The sequence below is a fragment of the Quercus robur genome, chromosome 5 (genome assembly GCF_932294415.1).
Source record: "Quercus robur chromosome 5, dhQueRobu3.1, whole genome shotgun sequence".
Classification (NCBI taxonomy): Eukaryota; Viridiplantae; Streptophyta; class Magnoliopsida; order Fagales; family Fagaceae; genus Quercus; species Quercus robur.
Genome location: NC_065538.1, coordinates 75,139,890 through 75,166,156, shown reverse-complemented (window position 1 = coordinate 75,166,156; position 26,267 = coordinate 75,139,890). Strand labels below are relative to the sequence as shown.

The 26,267-nt window shown below is 35.2% G+C and overlaps 2 protein-coding genes and 1 long non-coding RNA gene across 3 annotated transcripts; 2 read left to right on the top strand and 1 right to left on the bottom strand.

Moving 5' to 3' along the window:
• The first annotated feature begins 2,444 nt into the window (after window positions 1-2,444).
• On the top strand, window positions 2,445-5,411 carry LOC126727085 (5'-adenylylsulfate reductase 3, chloroplastic-like). The gene is made up of 5 exons (XM_050432576.1): window positions 2,445-2,620; window positions 2,708-2,866; window positions 3,057-3,204; window positions 3,901-4,705; window positions 4,806-5,411. Exons 1-5 carry the CDS (start codon window positions 2,569-2,571, stop codon window positions 5,034-5,036), a joined length of 1,395 nt encoding a protein of 464 aa, XP_050288533.1. The 5' UTR covers window positions 2,445-2,568; the 3' UTR covers window positions 5,037-5,411.
• Window positions 4,523-21,874, bottom strand: LOC126727087 (uncharacterized). Its single transcript, XR_007656143.1, has 2 exons — window positions 21,767-21,874; window positions 4,523-4,744 (listed from the first exon to the last, which is right to left on the bottom strand). It is a non-coding gene; the product is annotated as an uncharacterized LOC126727087 (long non-coding RNA).
• On the top strand, window positions 20,974-22,450 carry LOC126727086 (5'-adenylylsulfate reductase 3, chloroplastic-like). Its single transcript, XM_050432577.1, has 2 exons — window positions 20,974-21,730; window positions 21,825-22,450. Exons 1-2 carry the CDS (start codon window positions 21,296-21,298, stop codon window positions 22,050-22,052), a joined length of 663 nt encoding a protein of 220 aa, XP_050288534.1. The 5' UTR covers window positions 20,974-21,295; the 3' UTR covers window positions 22,053-22,450.
• Window positions 22,451-26,267: the final 3,817 nt, after the last annotated feature.

The following is a 26,267-nucleotide window of genomic DNA, read 5'->3' as shown; positions in this document are numbered from 1 at the left end:
TGAAAATATATAAATATAAATATAAATATAAATATATATATATATATAGTAGTTACGGTATTTAAGTGTTTTTCTTTAAGTTTTCTTTTTAAAATTTTGTTATGTGAATTTTTACTCATGAAATAAAAGTGTATGTTTTAGTTAAGTAGCCATATGGTTGAATCTTAAAAGGAAACCTAAGAAATAGCACTTAAAGTACTGTACCTAAGTTTTGTCTATATATATATATATATATATATATAAATAAAATATGTTTTTTTTTATTCCTAAAATAAAAATTTGAACACCCTGATCCCAGATTTTTTTAAGCCCAGTTGAAATAAATTTGAATATGATTTTCTTAACAATATCTTGGTCTTTTTAAATACAAAAAAAAAAAAAAAAAAGAAAACCAATCACAAACCAATTTGATATAAAATCTAAAAAAAATATTAATAAGCCCAACAATAAAAGTAGAAATTTATTAGTCTTGAACCTTAGAAAAAACTCATTTAGAACTTAATAAATTTGAAATAAAATCAATCAAGTGGGAGTTCAATTGATGAATGATTGTTTGACTGTGTACATTGAAAGAGATGTATTTTGTAAGATTGATAATGAAAATATCATACAACAATTTCAAAATATGAAACATCATAAAAGACAATTGTAAGATTTTATATATTTCAATTTTTTTTTCAATGTTGATATATTCAAATTTTCTTCTATTTAAAATTTTATATAATTTATGTTTCTTATTCACCTTCCTAACAAATAATCCTAAAGCCATCCTAGGAGAAAGAGCCACGAAAGTTGGAAGAATTATAATATTGATTTCCTTTGAGAAGTTGCAATGCCAATAATAGTTGGGAAAGTATATTCTATTTTACTGCACGGAAAGAAAAGGTTCATTTCAGTGGCTTATTTCGTTGCTTTTTTTTTTTTTTTTTTTTTTTTTTTTTTTTTTAATTTTATTGATAATTTTTAAATTTTGTATTCCTTGTAACTTGTAAGTGATCTATATAGCAACGAATTCCAAAAAAAAAAAAAAAGTGTAGTTTGTGACGTGAGATATTAAATATAAGTGTAGTTTGTGTTTCTGGAATTATTTTTCAAAATAACAAAAAAATAGTGTTTTGAGATTATTTTTTTTCACAACTGATTTCTACAGTTTCTCTTCAAAATATTTGGCAACTTAATACTGATTTTTTTTTAAAAAAAAAATTTTTAGAATCAAAGTCTTACCTTATCAAATGAAAATAATTTGTATGGATAAATTACGATTTTGGACTCTAATGTTTGTCTTGTATCAAAATAGTTTCTAACGTTTCAAATGTTTTAGTTTAGCCACTAATGTTAAGCGGTGAATATAAAAAACTGACATAGCTAACTATGATATTAAAATATTACATTTATGCCATCTAAGTTGTCACATGTTTTTAATTGAAAAAATTAAATATTTTCAGGTTTGATTTGAGGGTTTAAATTGATTCGATTTTTAAAAAGTTAAAAAGGTTCAATGTGAAAAACTAATAAAATTTTAGGCTTCAATTTAAAATTTTTAAAGATAAGAAGCTTTACTTTAAAATAAAGTAATAATTTATGATTATCTTAAGAGTTAAATAATAAGCTTTACTTTAAAATATAGTAATAATTTATGATTATCTTAAGAGTTGCCAAGGATCTTAATCATAATCATAATTATAAATTGCTGACAAGGTTCATCTAGGTTGAAGTGGTTCATGTGTATAGAGAAGGCAATCGTTGCGCGGATGCAATTGTGAGATGGGGTAGCACCATGGCGGAAGTTTTTGATAACCCGCCAAGTCTTGATGTTGTGCATTTAGTTAATATGGATAATGTTGGCATGTTTGTTAATAGAATGACTGAACTTGATCTCACCGCTACTATGAGATAGTTTGTTATTTGTATTTCCTCTTAACCAAAAAAAAAAAAAAAATCATAATCATAATCATAAATAAATTCATGATGATCTCTTTCCATTTATTTTGTGCCACATATGTGAAGTACAAAAATGGGAGGCCAAGAAAATCCAACCCATCAAATTCAAAAAGTTCAAATAAGAGACCCACACTTATTGCAAATTGAATCAAAATTTTCCAACCACAAAGAAAAGAAAAGAAAAAAAATAAAAAGGAAAGAAATACTGAAATAGTAGTGAGTAAAAGAAAAACAGCTAGAAGAATGTGAGAAAATTGACCACGAGAGCCGTGGTCCAATTCTCAATCAACCACACAAATGGTAGTAGTATTTAATAGCTCTCTTTTTATTTGCACGCGACGTGACGAAATTGCTGAGCGACACGATTGGGGTCTCTTCAAATAAGAACCAGCCACGTAAGCAAAAAAAACAAAGGCTGCACATATACGAAATAGCGTCTAGGTTCAATGTACCACGAAACACGCCTTTCCCCCCTCTTTGGTTCCTTATTTAATCCGAATTCATTGTTTCACAATCTTCACCACACTGAAAATTTTTAGAACTCAAATCGAAACAGAAAAATCTAAAACCCCACAAACCCAATTCCTTAAACTAAGTTTGTTAGAGAAAAATTTTCTCGAAATCCAAATGGCTCTCGCTGTAACTTCTTCTTCTTCTTCATCTACTGCAATTTCTAAAGGTAGTTCTTTGTTTTTTTGTTTGAATGGAATTGTTGTGTTTTTAAGGTTGTTTGTTTGTTCTGATTAACGTTGTTTGGTTTTTTAAGGTTTACAACACGGTTCGTTTAGGCTATTATCGGATCGGCCTAAACCTCGGACTCATGGTTTGAATTATTCACAAAGACGGTTCTCGGTGAAGGCTTTACACGCAGAGCCCAAACGTAACGATTCGATTGTGCCTCTTGCTGCTACTATCGTTGCTCCTGGTGAGTGAGAAGTGAGAGTTTCGAAAATATTTGAAATTTTTTTTTCAAAAAGTTGTAATCTTTTTCTGTTTTTTGTTATGGGTAATTTTGAAAACTGATTAATTGTTTAATTTAAAAAGATTATGCATTAAACGACACAGTTTTTGAAAAGTTTGGGTTTTTTTTCTTTTCTTTTTTTTGGGTGTTTTAGAAAGTGCAGAAGTGGTGGAGAAAGTGGAGGTGGAGGTGGAGGAGGAGAACTTTGAGCAATTAGCTAAAGAGCTTGAGAATGCATCTCCTCTTGAAGTTATGGATAAAGCTCTTGAAAAGTTTGGCAATGACATTGCAATTGCGTTCAGGTATTATATCTTTTTTTTTTATATTTAGTTATTCAATTATGATTTAATTTTCATTTGTTAATGGGTTATTGATTAATATAGATTTTGTTGATGTTGGTTACTATTTGGGATTGAATGGGAATATACTATTGATACCTTGAGATGAGGAATATACTTCGGATTCCAATTCGCTCGATTAGTAAATTTTTTTGTGGCCAAATAGTCTAAGTTTAACAAAAAGTAATCATCATAAAACATATGGCCTAAGTCAAATTCCATAGTATTTATACTTTCTTTTATTAAAAAAAAAAAAATTATTAAATCGAGTATTTTATTTATTTTTGTGAAGGAATGTTGGAGAATAAAACAAGTCAAAATATGTTTATGATGCTGATGGGAATCATACTCTTAATAAACAACTCCTGTTAATTATCTTAATAGCGACGAGTGACTGTAAAATTTTAAAATTTTCACCATCTTTACTAGCACCCCTTGTGTTTCAAGAATCTTTTAGTTGTTCTCTTCTCTTGGCTATACCATTAGTAAATTCTCATTGTTTAGGAGAATGGTGAAGTGGATTTAAGGCGAACTAGGAAATAGGAAATAATCGTTATTTATTTTTTATATATAGTTCTTCTATTGTATGACTTTGTATTTTTGGTAGAATTACTGAATTGGACATTTTACAATCTGTTAACCAAATATCTATTCCTGCAGTGGTGCTGAAGATGTTGCTTTGATCGAGTATGCACATTTAACTGGTCGACCCTTTAGAGTGTTCAGCCTGGATACAGGGAGGCTGAACCCAGAAACATATCAATTTTTTGACACAGTTGAGAAGCATTATGGCATCCGCATCGAGTACATGTTTCCTGATGCTGTTGAAGTACAGGCATTAGTAAGGAGCAAGGGTCTGTTCTCTTTCTATGAAGATGGGCACCAGGAGTGCTGCCGTGTGAGGAAGGTTAGACCCCTGAGGAGGGCGCTTAAGGGGCTTCGCGCCTGGATCACTGGCCAAAGGAAAGATCAGTCTCCAGGTACTAGGTCTGAGATTCCTGTTGTCCAAGTGGACCCAGTTTTTGAGGGGATGGATGGTGGGATTGGCAGCTTGGTGAAGTGGAATCCGGTGGCAAATGTTCAGGGTCAAGACATATGGAAATTCCTTCGTGCGATGGATGTGCCTGTGAATACATTGCACTCACAAGGTTACATCTCAATTGGTTGTGAGCCATGCACTAGATCGGTCCTACCAGGGCAACATGAGAGAGAGGGAAGGTGGTGGTGGGAGGATGCCAAGGCAAAGGAGTGTGGCCTACACAAAGGAAATATTAAGGAGGAAAATGTAGATGGTAATGGAAATGGGGCAGTCCATGCTAATGGAACTGCCATAGTTCCTGATATATTCAACACCCAGAACTTGGTTACCTTGAATAGGACTGGAATTGAGAATTTAGCGAGGTTGGAGGACCGAAAAGAACCATGGATTGTTGTGCTCTATGCACCATGGTGCCAGTTTTGCCAGGTAAACAATGTTGCAGGCAATTCAGAATTCTTATTATATCTTTTTTTTCTGGATTTCTCTAAATGGATTTTTCTTTTCTTTTTTTTTGAATTTTGAACAGGCAATGGAAGCATCATATGTTGAATTGGCTGAGAAGTTGGCAGGGAGTGGCGTGAAGGTGGGAAAGTTCAGAGCAGATGGTGATCAGAAGGAGTATGCCCAGAGAGAACTGCAACTAGGAAGCTTTCCCACTATACTTTTCTTCCCAAAACACTCGTCTCGGCCAATAAAGTATCCCTCTGAGAATAGGGATGTTGATTCCTTGATGGCTTTTGTGAATGCTCTCCGGTGATAGGAATTGAAAATCATTTATGGTGTTGAACACTGCAACTCATTCAAGAGGAAAGTCCAAGACTAAAGTTTGGTTTCACCGAGTCCATTACTTTTAGGGGAAGGTAAATAAAACAATTGAGTAGTCAAAGAATGATTGTGAATCAGCCCAGCCGAATTGGTACTTAAATGTGCCAATGGTATTTCTCAGACTCAAGAGTGTACGAGTTTTTGGTTTAGTGTCAGTTTTCATGTTTTTCTTGTAAGAGTTCCTTTAGATGTAGGAACTTGCTTTGATGTTTTGTAGGGAAGAGATTGTATGCAATTGGTGGAACTTAAGGTGTATATAGTCTTTGTAATTTGCGATTTTGGAAATTTATTGCCTACTTTGTATTCATCTGGTGCTTTATTAGAAGACAAATATTCAGACTATTCAGACATTTTTTTAGAGAAATAAGGACCATCCAAATGTTGAGCTTGTTATGCAAAGCAATCAACAACTTAGTCATGTTTGGTTTGACGTAGAAAGCATTGACTATAAAATATTTTTATTGAAAAGAAATGTTTTTCAAGTGTTTGATTGCATTATAAAAAATGCTCTAGAAAAAATTTGAAGAGATTGGGTTGTGTTTCTAAAAATGCTCTAGAAAACACGTTTTCTATTAGTTTCCCACATTTTTCTCAACTTCCAAACAAATATTATAATAGAAAAATTCCAAACCAGATTGAGAGAGAGAGAGAGAGAGAGAGAGAGAGAGAGATCCGTTAATGTGTGGGTTGATGGCTCTATCTAGAGGTGATGTCAAAGAGGTTGGTTCTAGGGGTGGGTGGTCACGGTTGTCGATGTTACTAGCTGGGTGGTCCAATTGGTTCATGGATAGGTCACTTGACTGGGTCATGGTGGTCCATTAGGAAATGGGTGGGTAGTTCGACTAGTTTGATTGGCTTTGTTCTCTCTCATTGGTTTGTGTTTTTCCGAAAAATTGAGATAATGAAAATAGAAATGTAAAACAATTTACCCGAAAACCAGCCTTATTTTATGACCAAAGAGAAATCAATTTCAAGTTGACGGGATTTTCAATCCATTCAAACACCTGTAAATGTGTAAAATATTTTTCTTAAAACATTTTTTAATTGAACCAAACACAGCCTAAAAGCATTTTTGGCAGTTAGTTATGTTGATTGGAACATTTTAATCAAAGTATTAGAACTGTGTTGATGCTCATTTTGGAAGCCCAATAGCAAGAAGAAGCCCAAAAATATGGGCAGAAAAGAGTTAGTAGATTGATATAAAAAACCATTAAGCCCGAATGGTAGAAACAATGGATCATAGGCCTATAAAGTGAATAAATGGGCTTTGAGGAAAGCAAATGGGCCTAGAGGAGCCAAGAGAAAGAAGTAGTAAGCTCATAGGTATTATGTGATGTACAAAAGTAAGAATGGGCCACAGCAAGGTCGAAGTAATGAAGTAAGGAAGTAAGGGGTTGATGGAAAGTTCATGAGCCTCAAGGATAAAGGATAAGGTAATTGGGCCAGGGAAGCCCAAAAGAGTTAGTAAAAGCCCAAGGAAATGCAGAATTAGAAAATGGGCCGAGGATGCCCAACGAAAGCAAATGGGTTGAAGATGCCCAAGGAGAAAGAAATGGGCCAAAGGAGCCCATAAGCAATGTAATGGGTCAAGAAAGCCCAAAGTAGCATGAGTATAAATCCAATGATCATACTGGGTCATTGTGACCAATTGAGAGAAAAACATGCAATAGGCTCAAAAGAGGCCTAGCAAGCGCAGGTCAAATAACACTACAACAGGAATAACAGAGTGTTATGGCAAGAATGTCAACAAGATTACGGAAGGAGCAAAGAATGGGCTAAAGAGAGAAAAGCCCACAATCAAGTAAGACCCAGCCCTTGAAAGGAGCAAGCCAATAAAGAATGGAAAATCAGAAGACAGTTCACGCCATAAGAGGTCAAGGATGAGTCGCAAGGAGCACGTGCAAGGCCTTGAAAGGAGCACGCGCAAGGTCTAGGTACTACCAACCTGTACCCAGCTAATACAGGAGTGGTGGGTCATGGGTCAGAGGTAAGAAAGGGTATGGTTTGGCGGTGGGGAGAAGGGAAAGCCTATTTTGGGGTTCATGCTTAGATTCTTTTGGGGGAGATGTCTTGCTGAAATGACATACCACCCAAAAGAAGGAATGATGAATTGAAACTACTAGGTGCATGCCATGAGGGATAGCAAGAGAGAATACCCACATTGTGGTGGATGAGAATGCCATGGTGAACAAGCAAACAAAACAGTCTTCTTTATCTGGTAATGGGGAGTGGCACAGCCAGCACAGGTAAGTGGTGGTGGTTGGGAAACTGACAAATCAGTGGGTGGTTAGGAAGGACACCATAATCCAGACAAAAGTAGTTAAAGGATAAAATGGTAAAAAACAGTCACAACATGTAGTATATAAAGGGTCCTTGTTGTGCATAAAAAACATCGCAATAGTAGTAACCACTAAGAGAGAATCACAGCACCACCATTACTCTATATGAGTAAGCACTAAAAAAGAAAGAAAAGAAGGGGAAAGAATTAAAGTAGCAAAAACAGAGCGAAAGAAGCAGAGGATTAGGAGGTGAAAGAGAGAGTGTAGAATGGTAGACATGCACCAATAGACTATTTCCTTCTCTCCCTCTAAAAGCCTATCCTCTGTTAAGGATAAATGATTTGTTTGGGCATAAACCATTTAGGTCTGTTCCCTCAAAGTGGATAATTTCTATAGCAAGATTCCCTTGTGAGGTTGTCCACGTTGAGGCAGTGGTTCCCTCTTTGGTCTTAATCTTGTAGCGCAACTGAACACGGCAGACTAATCTTCTTTCTTTGATCTGATTATTATTTCTTTTCTTGTCTTTGCAATTTTACTTATGATACGAAGTCTGTTGTTTTGTTGTTCTTTTCATTAAGAATCCTTTATTTGTCTTTCCTGGCAATAAACACATCCCTTTCATTATTGTTTTATTACATTTATCTGCTGTAACTTTTTGCAAGAGTTTCATTTTGTCTAACAGCAAGTGTGTCGCCTTTACTGTTGCCCTATTGTATCGGTCTGCCATAACTCAGTTGTAACAGCTACGTCTGTTATGAGCATGTGATCAAAGTTTCAACAAAGAGGGGCATAGTTGTCGGACCAAGTGAGTTGCAATTGGACCGGTTCTGACTCTCCTACCTAAAACACTTGGGCCTCCGTGCAACGGGAGGCAGCCTAGCCCAACATCTTAAAAAGGCCCACCACAAATTGTTTCCACTTAGCAAGAGTTATTATTTACCTAGGTTGGGGAAAGATCAAATTGTTTCCAATTTGTATTTTTTGTTTTGTTTTCCAAACTGGACATAGGCCATCAGATTGAATTATGTAACTCTCTCTCTCTCTCTCAACAACCAACATATGTTAAGGCCAACATACACTCAAAATCTGTTCATGCATTTTTGGCTCTCATCTTAATGACATACTAGTCGCGGATCCGCATGTTGCGCGTGATCATATTTTTAGGATGATCTCATTAAATTTATTTTTTGCAATTTGAACTAATTTAATAAATAGTAATGTGTTTTATAATCATATTTTTATTTATTATAGGAACAATCACAAATGTAATATATATATATATATATATATATTTTTATATATAATTTTTGTCATACTAAAATGAAAACAATACAATTTTTCTCAAGAATTCAAAAGGTAGCAAAAATATTAATTTTTAGTAAAAATTATTTATAACATTTTGTGTATCATTAAAAAGTATATAAAATTTGAAAATTATTTTTTTTAGTTTTTTTTTTTAAAAAACTTTTTCAAATCCAATTGTATCTACCGTACAATCAAAAACACCAAAAAACATTATAATAAAAAAAAAAAACTACAATTCAAAAAAAGAAAGGAAAAAATAAAAATCACATCAAAGTCAAACTTATTCTTCTAAATATGTAAAACATTTCAAACGTGATGTGATCAAGCCAAATATTCAATTCATAATCAAATTCAAAATTTTTAATAAGTTATAACTTTATATATAATGATTGTAACCAAGAGTACAAAGGGAAAATTTAGAGAAATTATTTCGTAAAAATAAGAAGTATTGTGTTAATACTATCATAATATAATCTAACACCTAATCCAAGATATGAAAAATGAATGGAAAAATAAATAATTTTAAAAATTGAATTTTTTTCTTAAAAATCTCAAAGAATACACAAATGAGATAAGATTGTGAGGATACAAAATATTCGTTGTAAGGACTCAATTTGTAACGACCCAAAATGATATTGGGTTCGCACATAAAAAGGCCCAAACAATATCATTTGTAGAGCGTGGGTTTGAAAGGCTAGGCCTTGGTCACCGGACGGTGGTTAGTCGTGGTGTTCATACAGAATTAAACTGTGTTCGCTCGAGGAGTCTTTCTCCTTGAGGCGGTCTGGGAGGCTCTGATTCTTGGCCTTTTTTCCCAGTCTCTTTTTCCGGATTGCTTGCTTCTCCTTTTATATTAGCTTGTATTCCTTACCCTACGTCCACGTGTAGGTTCGACTTTCCAGGACTGATACTTGTCCCATCAGCCTATACCCAAAGTGGTTGAGGGTGGTTGTAAAAGCTGAAGAGTATGGCTCTGTCAGGTGCAGAGTATTCAATGGCAGTAATAGCAGCTTTCCCTTTGTCTTTGATCGTTATACTATCCAACATCCCTTTCTCTATTAACATAGATATTTTAGGTTTTTCCCAAAACTGTTCCTCTACCGTTCTTGCCATTTCTTTCAGGGGGACCTCGGATATGCCGAGGACAGAATTATCCTCGGCTATGTCTCAAGACTACTTGGACTTTTATTACACGTCTTTGGCTATACCCCTCCTCAGCTCGGGCCTTGGGCCCCAATGTAAAAATGGGCCAGGGCCACAAATTCTTGGGCCCCACAATAGCCCCTCAAAATCCTGCTGTCCGACCTCTTAGTCGGAGAGGAGGGTTTTGGTGATGCCAAGCCTTTATTACAGCTCGTTTAGCTCTGACCTTCATTAATGTTGGTGTCCCTTCATCTATTTAGGAAATGCGCCGGGTTACGAGACATTCGTCCAGATTTTCACACGGGGCGCTCCTGCCGTTTCAGTGTATGAGGCGCATCTTTAATAGATTTACATTACAAGGCCGATCAAATCTGTCGGTTATAGATGATATTGGGGAGTTGAACAGACGCTACCTCATTTGCAGATCTTCTTGGAAATCTGTACGGATTAAATGCCACTGAACTTACCTTCCATATAAGAAGCCAGACGAGAGGGCATTCCCTTCGCGTAAAGACCCTTTATCCTTTCTAAAGTCTTAAACCTCAAGCTATGCTCAAAGTTTTCCTTATCAGCACAGTCAAAGCTTATAGTGTGACACGTTTGAGGTAGAAGCGGGGATGAAAAGATCACATCCTTCTCCGAAGCGTTATGTCCCTCCGAAGCTTAAAATGGCTCGGTCAGGGCAGGGTTGGCAAAGACTCAAGATACTTCCCACCCTCCTTTAGCCAAAATCCGAAGTAGGTGCTAGTCGCATCAAGCTTTTGGTGCGATTGAGCTGGGGTTATCCATTATCAGTACTAGATGCTCTCCTATGAGTATAGCTAATATGACACCCGCGTGTTAGGAGTCAGGGCTGACGCAGGGATTAAGTATCCCTGCTTCTTCCTCTGTTCCTTCACTGGTGCCTCCTTTTGCCTCCCCTTCTTCTTCTTTCCCATCACCAGATTCATCCTGGTGCTTTTACTTCTTCCTCTTCTTCTCCTCTTCCATCAAAATGGGTCTTCCTCTCAATATGGTGGCTACTAGAGCAGAATTTAAAAAGACTTCTTATTGTTGTTTGTTTTGTTTTGTTTTTTTTTTTTTTTTTTTTTTGTTTTTTTTGTAATTTGTTTCCTATATAGTCTTGTTTAAGCCCTTCATTGTACGCTGTACTACTTCTTTACATTAATAAAAGTTGCCATTGTTTTATTCTATGTATTCTTTCTTTCCTGCAATGGTTATGCCGTGAATGGACGTACTACTGTATGACTTCTTTTCATTTTTATACTCTAAACAATGCTTAGGGCCGAAATCCCTGTTAATAAAAAGACCTTACTCTGCGCTTACTGAAATTATCCAGCACAATAATGCCGACTTGAACAAATGATACTTAGGGCAGAAACCCTTACAAAGAAAAAAGATGTTATTATGAACTTATTAGAGCTGTCCGGCATAATAATGCCGACCTGAGAAAGCGATACTTAGGGCCGAAACCCTTATAAAAGATGTTATTATGAATTTATTAGAGCTGTCCGGCATAATAATGCCGACCTGAGAAAACGATACTTAGGGCCGAAACCTCTATAAAAGATGTTATCATGAACTTATTAAAGCTGTATGGCATAATAAGGCCGACCTGAAAAAGCGATACTTAGGGCCGAAACCCTTATAAAAGATGTTATTATGAATTTATTAGAGCTGTCCGGTATAATAATGCCGACCTGAGAAAACGATACTTAGGGCCGAAACCCTTATAAAAGATGTTATTATGAACTTATTAAAGCTGTATGGCATAATAAGGCCGACCTGAAAAAGGGTTGTATACCCCAAACTGAACGAGATGATGGCTGAATGCTCGGTACTGTGCAGGAGGTAATCATCTGAGGATATGTAACCCAAAATGAACAGCCCATGCGGATCGTCGAGTACTAAGGTGTTTCGCCATCTTCCTAATGACCTTCATAGCCTTAGTCTTTTCTGGTACTTGGTCCGAGGACTGAGCGACTTAGAATTCTCCTTAAGTGGCTGATTTTTCTATAGGTTTGAGTCCGAGGACTATGCAATATCTTGGTTCTGTCCAAAACTCGGTTTTTAAGTAGTTGGTTTCCCCATAGGTTTGAGTCCGAGGACCATACAATACCTTAGTTCTGTCCAAAACTTGATTTTTAAGTAGTTGGTTTCCCCATAGGTTTGAGTCTGAGGACTATGCAATACCTTGGTTCTGTCCAAAAATTGATTTTTAAGTAGTTGGTTTTCCCATAGGTTTGAGTCTGAGGACCATACAATACCTTGGTTCTGTCCAAAACTCGGTTTTTAAGTAGTTGGTTTCCACATAGGTTTGGGTCCGAGGACCATGCAATACCTTGGTTCTGTCCAAAACTCGGTTTTTAAGTAGTTGGTTTCCCCATAGGTTTGAGTCCGAGGACCATGCAATACCTTGGTTCTGTCCAAAACTCGGTTTTTAAGTAGTTGGTTTCCCCATAGGTTTGAGTCCGAGGACCATGCAATACCTTGGTTCTGTCAAAAACTCGGTTTTTAAGTAGTTGGTTTCCCCATAGGTTTGAGTCCGAGGACCATGCAATACCTTGGTTCTGTCAAAAACTCGGTTTTTAAGTAGTTAGTTTCCTCATAGGTTTGAGTCCAAGGACCATACAATACCTTGGTTCTGTCAAAAACTTGATTTTTAAGTAGTTGGGCGAATTAACCCCTCGGCTATGGCGTGGGGCATTGGTTTAGAGGGATTAGCTCCTCAGCCAAGCCCCTAGAACCATCCGTGCTACTGACGCTTCGAAGCGTAGCCCCTATTGAAGAAACGTAGCCCCTAGTAGAACTTTATGCTAGAACACTACAACCGGCTATTGGAAATGATGGGAGGACTGTCTCAACCCACCGCCTGTGCCAACACACAAGCCTTCCCCACAGACGGCGCCAATTGTAAGGACTCAATTTGTAACGACCCAAAATGATATTGGGTTCGCACATAAAAAGGCCCAAACAATATCATTTGTAGAGCGTGGGTTTGAAATGCTAGGCCTTGATCACCGGATGGTGGTTAGTCGTGGTGTTCATACAGAATTAAACCGTGTTCGCTCGAGGAGTCTTTCTCCTTGAGGCGGTCTGGGAGGCTCTGGTTCTTGGCCTTTTTTCCCAGCCTCTTTTTCCAGATTGTTTGCTTCTCCTTTTATATTAGCCTGTATCCCTTACCCTACGTCCACGTGTAGGTTCGACTTTCCAGGACTGATACTTGTCCCATCAGCCCATACCCAAAGTGGTTGGGAGTGGTTGTAAAAGCTGAAGAGTATGGCTCTGTCAGGTGCAGAGTATTCAATGGTAGTAATGACAGCTTTCCCTTTGTCTTTGGTCGTTATACTATCCAACGTCCCTTTTTCTATTAACATAGATATTTTAGGTTTTTCCCAAAACTATTCCTATACCGTTCTTGTCCTTTCTTTCAGGGGGACCTCGGATATGCCGAGGACAAAATTATCCTCGGCTATGTCTCAAGACTACTTGGACTTTTATTACACGTCCTCGGCTATACCCCTCCTCGGCTCGGGCCTTGGGCCCCAATGTAAAAATGGGCCAAGGCCACAAATTCTTGGGCCCCACATTCGTAAATGCTTAAAACAATTATTCAAGCATCTAAAAATATCATATAATAAAGACATAACAATTTCTTGCTAATTTGTTCAACAAAATATTTATAAATAATGAAAGGAAACTACACAAATACCATTTTCTTCAATTGCATTAATTGTTCATCGTCGTATTGTCCAAATAAACAAAAACCTGATAACAACACAAAATATGGACATATTATAATATGATTTTCCCCTAAATCTGGTCAACAATATTAAAACTATTTTGTGTTTTAAATAAAATGATAAAAAAATACTTGCATCACGTAACGCATAAATTAGTCAATAATAAGACAATGGGAGTATAAACCTCATAAAAAATCCAACCAAAAAAAAAAAAAAAAAAATGAGAGAAAGGGCGAGAAATAACCTTTCTGTGTGGGAAAAATATGCATAAAATGGAAGAGAGTGACACATTTATAGTAAGAGGATGAGAATAAGAAAAGTCAAAATAAAAGAAGATAAAGGGACAAAATTATATATAAAGTTAAAACCGTCTAAGAGGAATATGTATAGACGATACTTAGTTATAACATCAAAATTAAAGTAAGTGAATATGTAAAGTTAACCCCTTATGATGAATTTGTAAAGCCAATGTGTTTATATATTTAATATTGTTAAAAAAATTATAGGTAAAAAATAAATATGAAAAATAGTAAATGACATGGCAATGACATGGAGGATGAGGTGGCTTAATACGAGTGTAGCAATAATAAATGCTACACTTTAACTTTTAGATATATATAGATTCTTGTTGTTCTACCATATCCTAATTTGTACTCAACTTATATTCTGGTTACTTTGAACCATAGTATGCACCAAAAAATTTGATATGAACTGAACTTCTTACAACATTCTTATTAAGACTGGAGTTATTGGCCATTAGGATTGCGGGATTGATGATGTATTAATTGTAAATGGTAGTTTTTGTCTTTTAATTAGGGGTAAAAATCAAAATTCTTTCTTGAGGTTTAAGTTAATATAAGGTAGACCAAGAATTTTTAAAAATGTCAAATTTACTCAATTAGCACAAAGAGTGATTAATTTTACTGTCTTTGTATTACGACAATTATAAGTGTGAGGGAGTGTCTAACAATTATATTATAGTTTTTAAAAAAAAAAAAAAATCCTTATTTGATGATTTCTAAATTTATAAAATATAATTTAGATTTGAACTTTTCAAAAGTGTAATATATATTTAGTCAATTTTAAGCCCAATGAAATTGGTATTTCCTTTGTCAATTTTGTTACTATTCTTTATTTTCCCCTTTAATTTAGAAGGATAAAATTCAAAAAAACTTATGAAATGGTATTATTTTACCAAAAACCTCATGTGGTTACATATGTTTAATTAACTTTTTATGAGAACATAGGTTTTAATAAATAGTGGTTGTAGGGCCACGTTTCGGGGCCCAGACCCAACAGGTATGGGGTTCTGGCCCAAGGAGCCCTAGACAATGAATTTGTAGAGAGCGGGTTACAGAACTAGGCCCTAACAAAGTGAGTGTTAGTTAACTTTGGGTCATGCAACAATTGAGCATAAGAAAATCCCCTTCATGTCCATTGGATATTTGGTCCGAGGAGACGTATGGGGTGCATCTCTGTTTCTTTATCAAAGGCTATGGTCTTTTTCTCCTTCTTCTGTTCTAAGTTCTTCTTTTTTCCGGTGTCCTTTTTCGTAGGGAGTCCCCTCTCTTATATAGCCCCTTTGAAGTCATCAGAACCTTACACTTGTTGATCATTTGGACCTTCACTTGAGTGCTCGTCCCATCGGACATCTCCCCCATCTTTCTGTGAGTTGTATTGGCCAAGGTAACACTGTTCGCCAGTCCTCTTCACATTAATGCGGCCAGAAAAGTAGCTGCTATGCATTTAATGTGGCAGCTGCAGTCTTTCCCTTGACATCATATATTCTCTTCCCTCTCATAGGCTTGTGAGACTCATCCCTGCCACTAATATTCGTTGGAGTGATTCTTTATTGCTGGTAGGGTGCATGTTTGAGCCATACTTGGTACGTCCGAGGAGACATTTCTCCTCGGACCGCCTTTTGAACAAGTTTGGGCTCATAAGAATTGGGCCGGGAGCCTTTTTGGCACCCACACCTTCTCCTCGAACGTGGTCAAACTTCCATATGGGGCCCAAGGCCCTTTGTTTGATCTGGGGACTTTACCCCTATAGTGGTAACATATGATAATGCATTTCTCATTTATAAGTGTAAGGGAGTTTCTAACAATTAATTATTAATTATATGATAAATTTTTTTATCCTTGATTGGATGATTTTTGAATTTATAATATGTAGAATTTTTGAAAATGTAATATATATTCGGTAAATTTTAAGCCCAATGAAAATTTTATTTTCTTTGTCAATTTTGTGACTATTCTTTATTTACCCATTTAATTTAAAGAGATAAAAATCCAACAAACTTATGGAATGGAATTATTTTACTAAAAAATGTCATGTGATAACATATGTTTTAATATATTGTGGTAACATATGTTTTTAATGAAATCTTGACTAGAACAATAATGTATTTTCTACATCAGAAATAAGTATCAAAATTTTCTACCATTTCCATCACATTAAGGTCCCGTTGGAAAGAGAAGTTACCTAGAGTTAGATTCGATGAAGATTTAGTTGAAGATACTGTTAATATCAAATTAAACAATATCAAAGTGCCTCAAATTTGAAGTTGCAATTTTCCCTCAGCATATGTATGGTAAGTAGTTTTTTGCTCACCTTACTCAATGAATACATTGGCCATAGTAAGGGTTCATAATACTTATAAACACCCCATGAACCGTATCACATAAAAAATTAATATGCAAAATATTGTATGATTTCCATTGCGTCGATTATTAGAGTCTATATATTTGGCATGCAAGATGCAACGATTACCAGAGTCTTGCTGGCTGTGCCAAACCTGGACAAGCTACGATTATTCTCATCCTCCTTCATGCATAAATTCTACAAAATTAAAAAAAGAAAGAAATAGAAAAATGAGTTGTAATTGTAAAAATGTCAAATTTAGGAAGTTGTTGTAATCACAAGTAATGCCTTTTGACTTTTAATTAAGGGTTCAAATAAAAAATCTTCCTTCAGGTTTGGGTTAATATAAGTTAATACCAAGACTTTTTTAAAATGTCAAATTTAATCTTTATTTTCCCATTTAATTTTGAGGGATAAAAATATAAAAAAAACTTATGAAATGTTATCATTTTACCAAAAAAACCTTAGGGTAACATATTTTTCAATAAATGGTGGTAATATATGTTTCAATAAATATTGGTAACATATGTTTTTAATGAATTTTTTACTAGAATTATAATGTATTTCTCATTCATCTTTATGTTAAACAAATAGGAAAATTTTTGGGCATTTCATGAATGAATTGGCAAGTTTATGACAAATGTTATATAGAATCCAATTCGTTGTCAAATTTCTAAAGTTTCCAACGGTGTAAGAAAGGGGAGCAACCCCAAATGGTGGGTTCAGTTTTGCCATCATTGTATGTGTACATTGGTATGGATTTATACTCTAGGTGTACCTCACCTGGGATTCAAATTTTTTAAATTGCTCAGAATCTCAACCCTTTTTCTAAAGTATCATTTGTTTTGCTAGGTCAATCAAACGGGAAAAGTTTGGCTAACAAAAAAATAAATAAAAATCAGGTGGTTTTAATAAATCAAATATTTTTAAAAAGAATTTAGCATGGCCCTGCATTCTTTGTCATTCTTTGGGCATATTACCAGTTTGGCAGTGTCGTTGAGGAAACTAGTGGAGTGGTTGATCAGCATTATGTAAATTTATTTCAAACAATTGAAAAATGCAACATAATGTAAAATTCGAGGTTCATATAGTTCTTTATCACAATATTTTCTTCTTCTTCTCTGTATATAGTATATCTCCCATGACAGAACCTTATGACTTATGAGGGAATGAGGGAAGGAGGTATTTATTTTTGGGTAGGGGGAGGTTTGGGTCTTTTGTTTTTATTCGAGGATAAAATGAAGAGAAAATTATCAAGAGTTTGTAGGTTGTGGCGTTTGGAAGGAAATTGTTTAGGGGTTTAAATTATCTCTCCTCAATTATTGAATTATAAAAAAATAAAGATAAAAAGTATTTTTATTTATTCTAATTTAGTTTGTTTTTTCTTTATAATATATGTGCAACATTCTCCAAAACCGTCTTTCATAAAATACCACAAAATAATATGTGCATCGCACGTGTAATTTACTATAATAATTAATTTAGAATATGACATTCTTACTCATGTTTAGATGCTTTGACAATATTTGACACAAAAACCATAAAAATTAAATATTTGTGAATTTACACAATCAAGAATGTAAAAAAAGAAAAGAAAAGAAAAAAGAATAATATATGCATTTTTTTAGTAAGCATGAAACATGCTTATCGATATCAACCACTATATCATGCAATTTTCAATTTGCGAACACATATATAATGTGATCAAATCACTACACTACTCTTAGTGTCTTTCTATTTTGTCTATAAAATAACTAAATATTACAATTTTTTACAAGGAAATTCATTGAATTTTTTTAATACATTGATAGTTGGGGGATCTGAATCATGAATGTCTCTATTGGAAATTAAAGTGTCAACCAATTAAGTTACAAGATTTTTGGTAAACTTATCGAAATATTGGAGAAAACTAATACTAAGTTGCACCACACATTATGCAAGAATTCACTGGTAGAAGCTTAAATATGGAGAGTTGAATTAATTGACATAAGCCAATAGAAATAGCGAAATTTATTATTTCTTTCTCTCAAGGTGTCTGCCATCATACATTTCAATACCTCTAGAAAACAAGTAAATATTAGAAGAAACAAACAAACATCCTCTATCAAGCATTCAATTGTAAAAAGCATGAAAACTGAAAATCTAAGAATTTCAACTTCTAATCTATAATTCTCAAAACAATGCATACAAGAAGGCTCATAACAGAACAATCATTGGCATACCCTTCTTTGAGGCGCATTATACGGTCATCACCAGAGAGGCCGCGGTTAGCTAGCCAACGTAAAAAGCTAAGTCCTCGTTTTCCTTTGTGACTTCAACTGCAGTTGCTGGTTTTACAAATAGAGTAAACTTAGCCCCATAACCAGCCTTTACTAATGCTCTTAACCTAGAATAGAAGTCTGATATGTGAAAGTCAGCCACATATTTCTGTTAGATCCTACGACAAGCAACAGTGTTTAAGATTTGCAGATTTTCTATCCAATCCCTTATATTCATAGAGTTTTGTGGACACATATAAACACCTAGGTATCTTTTGGTAGGATGAATCCAGAGGAATACAACCACAAGTAACAACCTATTTAAAGAGAGAAATATGATACATTATTTCACTTGAAATAACTTATATAAAAGAATAAACTGAAAAATAGGAAAACAGAAAAATTATCCTCTCTAATTTTCCTCCCTCTCAATCAAGACATTAAGAATATAGTTATTTAATCATATAAAACGTATATTGATAAGAAACTTCTACAACCAGTAAAATTTCAAAACCAGCTCACGTATTATGCTGCAGGAGATGAATTTAGAGCTGTCTGACTGACAACAGAACTTCCGAAACTTGATAGGATAAACCTTTCTAAATGCTTCAATAAAACGTGTCTTCCCACTAAACTCACATGGGAGATTACTTGGTAATGAGTAGAGTGTACATCTGCTAAATCAATACTCAATATTCACAATGATCCTGTTTGAGCAGAACATTCTTCTGATATAAGGAGATAGAATATTTGAGTAGAGTGTACATCTGCTAAATCAAGCTTAGTAAATTCCATAGAAATTATATTTCTCTATTCAATTTCTAAGAATAATCCTCTGCCATTCGGACTATCTCAACAGATAATGAAATGGCTAAAATAGCAACCTCTAAACCAAAACAGCTAACAGGATTTCTTATACAACTTATTGATATTCTTCCTCATAAAGTTGTAACTTCAATTTTCATATCAACCAACCTAACCGCTTTATCATGGAATTAGAAACCAGATTTATTGATAAAGACAAGATTCTAACGTCTATAATTTCTTCGTTCCTTCATTTTCTCTCTCTAAGCCACCACCCAATATAATTTTTGCCTTTTCAAGCTAACCAAAAAACGATTCCCTGAGTCTCCATCCAAGTTCATTCAAATCTCAACCAGAATCTGCCATATATTTTCGACATGATTCTTATGCTTTCCAAATTAAAATCAGAGAAGGGATTCAAGTGATAGCCCTATAGTTCAGGCTGAGCATGGGTTGTATCAGTTCTAATTTCTTGCATAACCATCATCCAATCCAATCTCAATCAGGTGCAGAAGATTCAAACTGTTGCCAACCATAATGGGTTGGATTCTTGATCGAGATTCCTCTTTGATTCGGCAGTCAGATTGCTCGGTTTCCCTAGGTTGTGGGTGATTGGTTGCCAAAGGAGGGAGATCAAGCAAAATTGGCCGGATCTGATGTGGTGACAATGATCCGGCGCCAAATTTGACTCAGTTTTGCACCAAAAAAATGGTGAGTTGTGTCAATGAGGCCAGATCTGACGCTGTGTGATGCTGGTGAGGGGCATAGTGGGTGAGGCGAAAAAGGGACTAGGTGCGCAACGAGGAGTAAGGCACGACACTGGGGAGGGGGGTTTGTTCGGATCAGTTTCACAGGTTCCTCTCGTGCCTGCCAAAACTAGGCAGGTTTTGAAATACAACTAAACCCCAGATCCAACGTAGTATTCCAACAGAACCATCTGTGATGGACCAGTTTGGTCCGGATCAAACAGGTTAGGTTCAAACCCCTAGCTATCTAAAAAATAAACACAGAGAAGTTTCCCCAGTAACAAGTAGAAAGAAGAAGAAAAAGAATGCATTGTTCATGTGGTGGACCGGAGTAAACAAGGTGGCTTGAAGTTCAACAAAGTCTTCCACCTTCATCTAACAAAATATGAGACATTACGTCAGCTTGTTATCTTAATAGCGACGAGTGAGTGTAAAATTTTAAACGTTTCACCATCTTGACTACCCCTTGTGTTTCAAGAATCTTTTAGTTATTCTCTTCTCTTAGCTATAACATTAGTAAATTCTCATTGTTTAGGAGGACGGTGAAGTGGATTTAAGGCTAACTAGGAAATAGGAAATAATCGTTATAAAAAAGGAAGCCTTATCAATTAAGCTTTTGACTTTAGAAGTAGGAAACCATTGCCCTCACTAATGGTGTAGAAATTGTTAAGGAGTGACGCCAATTCAATATTTTAGGATTGCTTATAATGTTAAAACCATCACCATCATTGTCGTTGATGACATAAATTATTCAGAATTACAAGAAGTGATGCCATTCCAATATTTTAGGATTGTTTGTACTGATAATTTTCATCATTTTTGTATTGAGTGTGATATATGATGGAACAAAGTATTTTTGGTAGAATTACTGAATTGGACATTTTACAATCTGTTCACCAAATATCTATTTCTGCAGTGGTGCTCAAGATGTTGCTTTGATCGAGTATGCACGTTTAACTGGTCGACCCTTTAGAGTGTTCAGCCTGGATACAGGGAGGCTGAACCCAGAAACATATCAATTTTTTGACACAGTTGAGAAGCATTGTGGCATCCGCATTGAGCTGTTGAAGTTCAGGCATTAGTAAGGAGCAAGGGTCTGTTCTCTTTCTATGAAGATGGGCACCAGGAGTGCTGCCGTGTGAGGAAGGTTAGACCCCTGAGTAGGGCGCTTAAGGGGCTTCGCGCCTGGATCACTGGCCAAAGGAAAGATCGGTTCCCAGGTACTAGGTCTGAGATTCCCGTTGTCCAAGTGGACCCAGTTTTTGAGGGGATGGATGGTGGGATTGGCAGCTTGGTGAAGTGGAATCCAGTGGCAAATGTTCAGGGTCAAGACATATGGAAATTCCTTTGTGCGATGGATGTGCCTGTGAATACATTGCACTCACAAGGTTACATCTCAATTGGTTGTGAGCCATGCACTAGACCGGTCCTACCAGGACAGCATGAGAGAGAGGGAAGGTGGTGGTGGGAGGATGCCAAGGCAAAGGAGTGTGGCCTCCACAAAGGAAATATTAAGGAGGAAAACGTAGATGGTAATGGAAATGGGGCAGTCCATGCTAATGGAACTGCCATAGTTCCTGATATATTCAACACCCAGAACTTGGTTACCTTGAATAGGACTGGAATTGAGAATTTAGCGAGGTTGGAGGACCGAAAAGAACCATGGATTGTTGTGCTCTATGCACCATGGTGCCAGTTTTGCCAGGTAAACAATGTTGCAGGCAATTCAGAATTCTTATACCTTTGTTTTCTGGATTTCTCTAAATGGATTTTTTTTTTTTTTTTTGAATTTTGAACAGGCAATGGAAGCATCATATGTTGAATTGGCTGAGAAGTTGGCAGGGAGTGGGGTGAAGGTGGGAAAGTTCAGAGCAGATGGTGATCAGGAGTATGCCCAGAGAGAACTGCAACTAGGAAGCTTCCCCACTATACTTTTCTTCCCAAAACACTCGTCTCGGCCAATAAAGTATCCCTCTGAGAATAGGGATGTTGATTCCTTGATGGCTTTTGTGAATGCTCTCCGGTGATTGGAATTGAAAATCATTTATGGTGTTGAACACTGCAACTCATTCAAGAGGAAAGTCCAAGACTAAAGTTTGGTTTCACCGAGTCCATTACTTTTAGGGGAAGGTAAATAAAGCAATTGAGTAGTCTAAGAATGATTGTGAATCAGCCCAGCCGAATTAGTACTTAAATGTGCCAATGGTATTTCTCAGACTCACAGTGTACGAGTTTTTGGTTTAGTGTCAGTTTTCATGTTTTTCTTGTTAGAGTTCCTTTAGATGTAGGAACTTGCTTTGATGTTTTGTAGGGAAGAGATTGTATGCAATTGGTGGAACTTAATATTTGTAATTTGCGATTTTGGAAATTTATTGCCTACTTTGTATTCATCTGGTGCTTTATTAGAAGACAAATATTCAGACTATTCAGACATTTTTTTTTTAGAGAAATGAGGACCATCCAAATGTTGAGCTTGTTATGCAAAGCAATCAACAACTTAGTTGTGTTTGGTTTGACGTAAAAAGCATTGACTGTAAAATATTTTATGGAAAAGAAATTTTTTTCAAGTGTTTGATTGCATTCTAAAAAATGCTCTAGAAAAAATTTGAAGAGATTGGGTTGTGTTTCTAAAAATGCTCTAGAAAACACGTTTTCTATTAGTTTTTCACATTTTTCTCAACTTCCAAACAAATATTATAATAGAAAAATTCCAAACCAGAGAGAGAGATCTGTTAATGTGTGGGTTGATGGTTCTATCTAGAGGCGACAACAAAGAGGCACCTCAAATTTAAGGTGGCAGTTTATATAGGTTAATTGAGGGTAGCCATTCCCATGGCTACACATTGAGATACGAGCCAAAACAAGATGTAGAATCACTAATGGACACCAATGAATACTATGACATTGAAAATGAGTACAAAATCTTCAACCATTTCCATCACATTAGTACCCCGTTGAGAAAGAGGTTACCCAGAGTTGGAATCAAGGAAAAAAGATGCATTACATCAAATGTAATCAATTAGTTCATAAGCCATGTAAAAGCGCCTCAAATTTGAGGTATCGATTTTTCCCGAGCATATATACTTCCTTGTATAATTTGGAAAATTATTGTGTATTTATTCCCATAACTACCCCTGTGAATGTGTACTAAAATGTAATGTATATGCTTAACAACACCCCATGAACAACATCACATACAAAATTAATAAGCAAAATATTAAACAATTTTCACTATATTAGTAATCGGAGTCCCAATGGCTGCGCCAAACATCAGGGTAATAGACAAGTTAAGATTATTCTCATCCTCTTCATGCATAAAAGTCTACAAATCAAAAACATTTCATTAATTCTTTATATTTAAAAAAAAAAAAATTTTGAAAGAAAAAGAAAAATGAGTCATAATTGTAAAAACGTCAAATTTATTACGATGTTATAATCATAAATGATACTATTTGACTTTTAATTAAGGGTAAAAAAACAAAAATCTCCTAGAGGTTTGGTTTACTATCTGGTAATATCAAGACTTTTTAAAAATATCAAATTTACTCTTTATTTTTTTTTTTCATTTAATTTAGAGGGATAAAAATATAAAAACTAATGAATTGTTATTACTTTACCAAAAAAAACCTTGTGGTAACGTTTGTTTCAATAAATGAGGTACTGTATGTTTCAATAAATATTGGTAACATATGTTTTTAATAAAATTTTTATTTGAATGATAATGTATTTCTCATTTATCTCTATGGTAAACAAATGGGAAAATTTTTGGGCTTTCTCATGCAAGTCTATTACATACGTTACATAGGATCCAATATGTTGTCAAATCTCTAAAGTTTCCAACGGTGGAAGAAAGGGGAGCAAACCCAAATGGTGGGTTCAGTTTTGCCAATCATGTCATGTGAGAACTCATGGTACACTCCTTAGGATTTCAATTTTAAATTGCTCAGAATCTCAACCCTTTTTCCAAACTAAAGATTTTCAAAATGAATTTAGCATGCCCCAATCCCCATGCTTTGTCATTCTTTGGGCTATTTAGTAGTGGAGTAATTGATCAGCATTATACATTCCATTCTTATACCTTTATAGAATTCTCTGTTCTATATAAAGAAAATTTTATTCGAGGAATCCAGATGAGTCCTATTTCCACTTTTTTCTCCTTTTTAGTTGACAGGAACTATCTTAACATGACACAATTAATCATAACTAATACTATTATACTTTTCACTAATTACTATTGAAAAAAAAAAAACGATAATAAACTATCAGCGAATTTTGGGCAGAGATTTCCAGCTTGGGTTGAGGCTTGAAGCCTTGAATCCAAGGTACCCAAGGTAACAAGCACCCTTAACAATGATATCTTTTACACCCTTGATAGCTTTCCATATGGGAGAGGCTGATTTGGGTGGGTCTTTGCCGAGCCAATCCTGCTAAACTTTATATTTAGCCCTCAGCATGGTCATGCATAAACTATCTCTTTTAGAGGCGACCATTCAAGCTAGTTTTACTAAGTACTGCTCTATTATTGTCTTTGGATTTTTTGAGACTAAGACCGTCTTTACCTTTTGGAAGGCAGAGCTTATCCCATGGTCCTTGAAGCTATGTCAAGGTGATCACAAATCTTGGAGGGGATGTTGAAGGATGACATGACATATGTCGGTGGAGTTTTGGGCCATTGAATTGATGAGGACACATTGCCTAAGGCCCCCAAGTGGAAGGAAGTCCTAACATTTTGAAAAAGAAGGGGTAGTTGAAAAAAAAAAAAAAAATTAGTTTCAGATGAAACTCCAAAAAATATGATGCATCTTTGTGACCAAAGAATAAAAAATACTGAATATCCTTGTAAACATTGGTACCCAAAAAAATTCTTTGGTCTAAACAAAATCAATTATCCCAAAAATATCATCCTTAACCTCTAAAGAAAGAAAAATTGAGAAGAAAGAAGACGAAAACAAAGTTGAGAGTATAAGGAACTGAGAAGAAAGAAGTATTGTAAACTTACTAAACTATAAAGAAGTAATCAATAAATATATGAGAGAATAAATGCAATGGGAAAGTTGAGGAGCAGAGGTGGCCACGTGGGTGAGAGCTTGGGAATGAGAAAAATGATTTGGAAGGAAGGTTTTAGGAAGGTAGTTTTATTTACTGAATAACCAAATTTGTTCTTTTAAAAAAAATAAATTTGACTACTTATTTTGAATATTTCAAAACACTATTATTTTAATATATAATTAAAACATTATATTCAATAATCCATATAATTTATCTATTATAGCAAAAAGTAATAATAACAATATTTTTTGTTAATCACTCTAATATATATATATATATATATATATATATATACCATAAAGGGGGAAGGGGACACGCTGCTGGAGAGAAGGAGACGGAAGCACAGTAATATTGTAAATGGAAACAATGTAAAGAACTTGAAAGTAAATAGCTTGAAAATAAATAACTTGAATGTAAGAACAATAATAAGGCGGTAGAACGGGGGAAGGAGACACGCTGCTGAAGAGAAGGAGACGGAAGCATAGTAATATTGTAAATGGAAACAATGTAAAGAACTTGAAAGTAAATAGCTTGAAAATAAATAACTTGAATGTAAGAACAATAATAAGGCGGTAGAACCAGCCAAGCAGTATATAACAAAATAATTCAAAGTAAATAAGAACAATAGTTCAAAGTAAATGAAAGCAATTTAAAACCATCCGGTATGGCGGTAATCCGTCCAAGGTGGTGATAGCAACAAGTAAAGTAATGAACATAAAACTGAAAATACTTGTTATTGAAAGTAGGATAAACACTTACAGTAGTAGTAGTGAATACAAGATCTCAACAGTTACAGGTTAACAATTACAAAGCTTGAACTAGTCCTAGTTACAAGGTTTGTAGGATTACAAAGTTTGTAGTGAACAAGGATGAACAAGGTAGTAGTAGTAGAAGTAGGGTGAGTTCTCTCTCTAAGAAGGCTAGTTCTAAGGGAAGAGAAATCAGAAGTAAACTTGACTTGAAAAACTCTGAAATTTAAGGGACAACCCCCCTTAAATAGGCAAAATTTCGGAGTGAACAGTATCATGAACAGTGATCCGTGAACAGTAATCCGTGAACAGTAATCAGTGAACAATAATCTGTGAATAGTATTTTTTCACTTTTTGAAATAAAAACTTCTGAACTTTTGTCATTTATTTGGTCCAACATGTCAGGAGAAGCATGGCAAAAGGCAAAAGGAGAAGCATGCATGC

What these genes read in the sequence shown, in the direction of transcription:
- LOC126727085 (XM_050432576.1), top strand. Translation starts at nt 2,569, where the DNA reads ATGGCTCTCGCTGTAACTTCTTCTTCTTCTTCATCTACTGCAATTTCT. An exon ending in TGCTACTATCGTTGCTCCTG is followed by an intron (nt 2,867 to 3,056) that starts GTGAGTGAGAAG and finishes TGGGTGTTTTAG; the next exon opens with AAAGTGCAGAAGTGGTGGAG. An exon ending in CATGGTGCCAGTTTTGCCAG is followed by an intron (nt 4,706 to 4,805) that starts GTAAACAATGTT and finishes AATTTTGAACAG; the next exon opens with GCAATGGAAGCATCATATGT.
- LOC126727086 (XM_050432577.1), top strand. Translation starts at nt 21,296, where the DNA reads ATGGATGGTGGGATTGGCAGCTTGGTGAAGTGGAATCCAGTGGCAAAT. An exon ending in CATGGTGCCAGTTTTGCCAG is followed by an intron (nt 21,731 to 21,824) that starts GTAAACAATGTT and finishes AATTTTGAACAG; the next exon opens with GCAATGGAAGCATCATATGT.